The sequence below is a fragment of the Tupaia chinensis genome, unplaced genomic scaffold (assembly GCF_000334495.1).
Source record: "Tupaia chinensis unplaced genomic scaffold, TupChi_1.0 Scaffold000047_1, whole genome shotgun sequence".
NCBI classification, from domain to species: domain Eukaryota; kingdom Metazoa; phylum Chordata; class Mammalia; order Scandentia; family Tupaiidae; genus Tupaia; species Tupaia belangeri.
The window spans coordinates 4,021,909-4,026,871 of NW_006159505.1; the positions used below are offsets into that span (position 1 = coordinate 4,021,909).

General features: G+C 38.2%; 2 protein-coding genes across 4 annotated transcripts in view; both read right to left on the reverse strand.

Moving 5' to 3' along the window:
• The window catches only part of XRRA1 (X-ray radiation resistance associated 1), a 62,010-nt gene that overhangs the window by 56,200 nt on the left and 847 nt on the right, over positions 1 to 4,963 (reverse strand). The gene's annotated exons all lie outside the window — the stretch shown is intronic.
• Positions 3,121 to 3,510, reverse strand: LOC106735631 (cytochrome c-like). The gene has a single exon (XM_014590611.2). The coding sequence runs from the start codon at positions 3,508 to 3,510 to the stop codon at positions 3,211 to 3,213; it is 300 nt and encodes a 99-aa protein (XP_014446097.1). The 3' UTR covers positions 3,121 to 3,210.

Below are 4,963 nucleotides of genomic sequence, written 5' to 3' on the forward strand. Positions count from 1 at the left end.
ATTTTCCCGACAACCGAATAGACAGTAAGTCTAAGAGATAGATGAACTTTGTATAGCAGACAAAAGAAAAAACAAGTTCCAGACTTGGAGGCTGCCTGCCTGGTTAACTTCTGTTACCTCTGATATCTGTCTGAAACTTGAGGAAAATAATACCAATCTCATTATAGTGTTGCCCAGCTCCAAATATCACCCCCCAACACACACATACACATTCTTTCTTTCACATACATACACACCCCCTCACCCTCCCCCCCACACACACATGCACAATAATGCTCATCTGCAAAGATTTGTTCAGTCAATCATATTTCTTTTTCTATCTGTCATTTGGTTTTTAATTATCATTTTTTTCAAGAGAGAGATTTTTGCTATAGGGCGTGTGCGCTTGCCAGAAAGATAGAGAAAGAGAGACATACAGAAAGCAAGAAATCACCCCCCAGGGGGAATGGCCATGCTGCAGTCCCTTTTTCTCCATTCTTCTCTTGGGATCTTGGGCACGCACACACATGCACCCGGCGTGAGTTTTAACCTGTTAGGTCTAGGATTCAAACCAGGGTCAACAACATGTGAGTCGGCGTCGTAAACACTATTCCATCTACTGGTCCCAGTTTTTAATTATCTCACTTCTTATGATGGCATAATTTACAAATCTATGCTGATGATATATCTCCTCTACTTTAATCCTTCTAATAAATTGGCAAAGGCACCATTACCAATCACACATATACAGTAGTTCTTCGGTTTCTATGTGGTTTTGAACAGTTGTCCAACAAACCTGAAATATAATCTAGTCAGATCATAGAATTCAAAGGTAAAATTTAACACACTACTACATCTTGTCACAATCACCTTTATTTATTTTTTAATTTACATTTTATCATGTCTTTACAGTATACATTTCTTTTTCCAACACAAAACCATGCATCTAGTCAGATCATAGAATTCAAAGGTAAAATTTAACACACTACTACATCTTGTCACAATCACCTTTATTTATTTTTTAATTTACATTTTATCATGTCTTTACAGTATACATTTCTTTTTCCAACACAAAACCATGCATGTCAGTCAAGACAAAGATACTACTATACACATTATCAGCAAATAGCTTCTCATGTTTTGTAAATTAAGCATACTTTTACCTGTTTTTTCCTCCCTCTTCTCCCTCCCTCCCTTTCATACTAAACTTTTTTTTTTTCACATTTTATTGATTCACAAAAGATCTTAAAAGTCTGGACAAAGCTAGAATCTAGTGACAAATGAACTGTAATTTTCTTCTGAAACACTTTTTTTCCTCTCTCGCTATTCTTCCTTTAACTAAAGAGAGGTATAAACTAACTTACTTGCATAAAAAATTTGGTTAATCTCAATTTGGTCTGTTATTTGCACAAAACCCCATAAGAATTCAATTTCAGATGCAAGGCAACAGATACTATTGTTATTATTGAACTTATGCAAATAACGATTCTGTCACAAAATAAGAATACTCACAAATATTTTCCAATTGCAAAGAGGCCAGGAAGAAAGAAAAGTTTATGTTTCAATTTAAAAAATTCTCTAACAATTGCTGAGCCTGACAACTCAAAAGAAAACAAAAATCCTTAAACCTGGAAGATAAGGCATAGAAGAAAATCACTACTGTTTTAGAAAAAAAGTCATAGAATTCTATTTCACAAGTTCAGTATTGTGTAATCTCTCTTGTTGAATTTGCAGTGTTGGTGTGGTCTGCCCTTTCCATTAATATTCAACATTATTATTGATATTTCAGAACTTGTCCCTACCATTAAGTTGGTTTTCCTCTTGGTTATTTTTTGTTCTCTTATTTGTCTGTCTTTAGTTTTCCTGGTATAGTGCTCTCTTCAGAATTTCTCGAAAAGCTGGCCTGGTGTTGGTAAATTCTTTCAGGTTTTATTTATCTGAGAATGCTTTTATCTTTTCTTCCCACATGAAGGGTAATCTTGCCACATATAGTATTTTTGGTTGAAATTGCTTTTGACTTAACACTTCGAATATATTTTCCCATTCTTTCCTTGCTTGCATTGTCTCTGATGAGAGATCTGACATTAGCCTTATGGGATATTCATTCAAAGTGATGACATTTTTCTCTTGCTAATTTTAGTATCTTATCTCTATCAGTGGTTTTGGCCAATCCGGCTAATGATGTGCCTTGGAGATCTTCTTGGGTTGATTCTATATGGGGTCTTTTTTATTTCTTGGGTCTGGATATTTGAATGCCTCTCTAGGTTTGGAAAGTTTTCTTCCAGGATTTCATGGAATAGATCATCAATTCCCTGATTAGTTTCTTCACCTTCTGGAATACTGAGTATGCAGATGTTTGGGCATCTAATGGTATCTAGTATTACTCGTATATTATTCTTATTTTTGGGGGGTGATTTTTTCAGTCTTTTTGGTGAATTTTTCTAGGTCAGAGGTTCTATCTTCTACATCTGAGATTGGATTGTTTACATGATCTAATCTAATCCTTTTCAAGGGAGGTTTTGATTTCCTGTGTTACACCCTTCATCTCTAATAGTTCTGTTTGATTCTTTTTAATGGTGTGTATTTCCTCTTTCAGATTGTGGAAAAACCTCCTCACCTCCTGGAATTCATTGTCTCTTTTCTCCTGCATTTGCTGGAGTTTGTTGTCTCTCTTCTCTTGCATCTCTGTTAGTTTTGTCACTATGAATATCCTAAATTCTTTATTTGACATTTCCATGGGTTTTATTGTACTGTCTGTGGATTATGAAGGGTTGTTCTTTCCCTTTGGGGGAGAGATAGTTTCTTGATTGCCCATACTTCTTGTGCCTCTGTGGTGGTGGTTTCTGGTTATCATATTTATATATTCATATAACCAATTACATTTAAGCCTAAACAAAAACCCAGTCTCCAGTAGGTTTTGGTATTCACCACCTTTGTAAAAAAAATGAGCATCACTAATGAATTACCAATATCTTTAGAAAGGGAAAAGAGTGATAGCACTTACTGAACTGAAATTACTACCAAAATTTAAAAAAACCAACAATATTCATTTAACTACAAGCCAGTCTTAACTTTAATCAGGATTGTCCAACAAAAATATCCTGTCAGTCATTCATGATCTGAGTTTTGGTGTAGGAGATCAATTAAAATATGGTACACGTAAAAAAGGCAAGACATTTCTGTTCTGTCATAAATAAGGCAGTGGCCCCACCTGTTACTCATTAGTAGGTTTTAAAGATAAGCTATCAACTCTGCTCTTCCTGACTTCTTTTTAATGCCAACAAAGATCATTTTTGTTCCAGGGATGTACTTCTTGGGATTCTCCAAATACTCTATCAGTGTATTCTCTCCCCAGATAATGCCTTTGTTCTTGCTGGCATCTGTGTAAGAGAATCCAGGGGCCTGACCTGTCTTCTGCTCAAATAGACCATGGAGATCTGGGCCAGTCTTGTGCTTGCCTCCCTTTTCCATGGTGTGGCACTGGGCACACTTCTGAACAAAAATCTTCTTGCCTCTCTCAACATCACTCATTTTTAATTCTTTCTTTTGTCACTTGGGAAAACAGAATTCCTGCTTAGAAGCTGGATGTCCCGCTCTCTTGATCAATCACACTTCTGACCTTCTTCTTCTTTTAATATTTTTTAAAAATAAGTCAATTTTATTTTAAAGTTTTTGCCACAGGTAGTTGCGTTCACCAGAGAGATAGAGAGAGATACTGAGAGGAAAAGTGAGAAAGGCCATCACCCTGCAGGGAGGCTGGCCAAGCTACAATCTCTTCTTCCTTATTCTTCTGAGAGTTTGGACAAACACTCCTGGCATGAGTTTCAAGTTGATGGGTCTGGAATGCGAACTGTGGTCTGCCATGTGAGTCAGTACTTTAACTACCATGCCACCTGCTGACCCCATTTGCCCCTCTTATTTTCCTGGCTCTTACAGTGTTCCTGTAGCTCCCTCTTCTCAGGTTGAGACCCCTCTGTGCTCCAACCTCCCACTTCTTAGTGGGATACTCCACCACTCTGTATTAGAATGGCCCACTTTCCTCTGTGTCTCCTCCCCCACTAAGCCCAGACTGTGACTTCCTGAAAGGCCAGGTCTCTGTCTTACTTATCTCTCCATTCCCTTACAGACCTCTTATAGGATCTACTCTACTGAAAAAAGAGCCTCCATGGATGTTAAATGAACTAAACTGAAACATGAACAAACTACTATAGGAGCCCTTCATTGTGTCTGTGAAAAAGAAAGAAGCAAGGGTCAGGGATGGCACAGCATAGATGACATTAGAGATGGGTCTTGAAAACAGAAGTTACAGAGGATGAACAGCAACAAAAATCTACAAGGGCATTTGACTGGAGTGGCCAGGGAGTGTTTCACTGAGGTGAAGAATTCTCATCTGATATTATTTGTGATCATTATCTTTACACAAATGTGAGCTTTGCCACATGGGCTTTTGTTCCATTCTGGACTATATCCCTAATGACTAGAATAGGGCCTTCTATATAGTAAGCAACTCAGTAAGTATTTGTTCAATCATTTGAACATTTACTGGGGATAAGAACGACGTAATGTGGGACCAGCAGACAGCATAATGATTACATTCCTGGACTCCCACGTAGTCAGTGGACTCCCACCTAGTCCACCACCATTCGAGAACCAGCGAACAGATGGCTTAAACTTCACGCCAGTGCGTGTGCCTGCGTGCCCAAGATCCTGAGAGGAGAAGGGAGGAGAAAGGATTGCAGCATGGCCATTCCTCCTGGGGGCTGATTTCTCACTTTATGTCTCTCACTCTCCAGTGAACACACGCCTCCTATAGCAAAAATCTCTCTCTAAAGAAAAAAAAGGAAGAACTATGTAATGCAATGCAGTAAACCATAATATAATGCAATGTTGCTATGTGATAGCTCTGGGTCACTAAAGTAAGAGTTGGACCAGAGGGGCAGCGGGCCCTTTCCCCATATAGGTCAGTACAGTGGCAGGCTATATA

Excerpts from the sequence above, each read along its gene's own strand:
- LOC106735631 (XM_014590611.2), bottom strand. The coding sequence starts at position 3,510 with ATGAGTGATGTTGAGAGAGGCAAGAAGATTTTTGTTCAGAAGTGTGCC.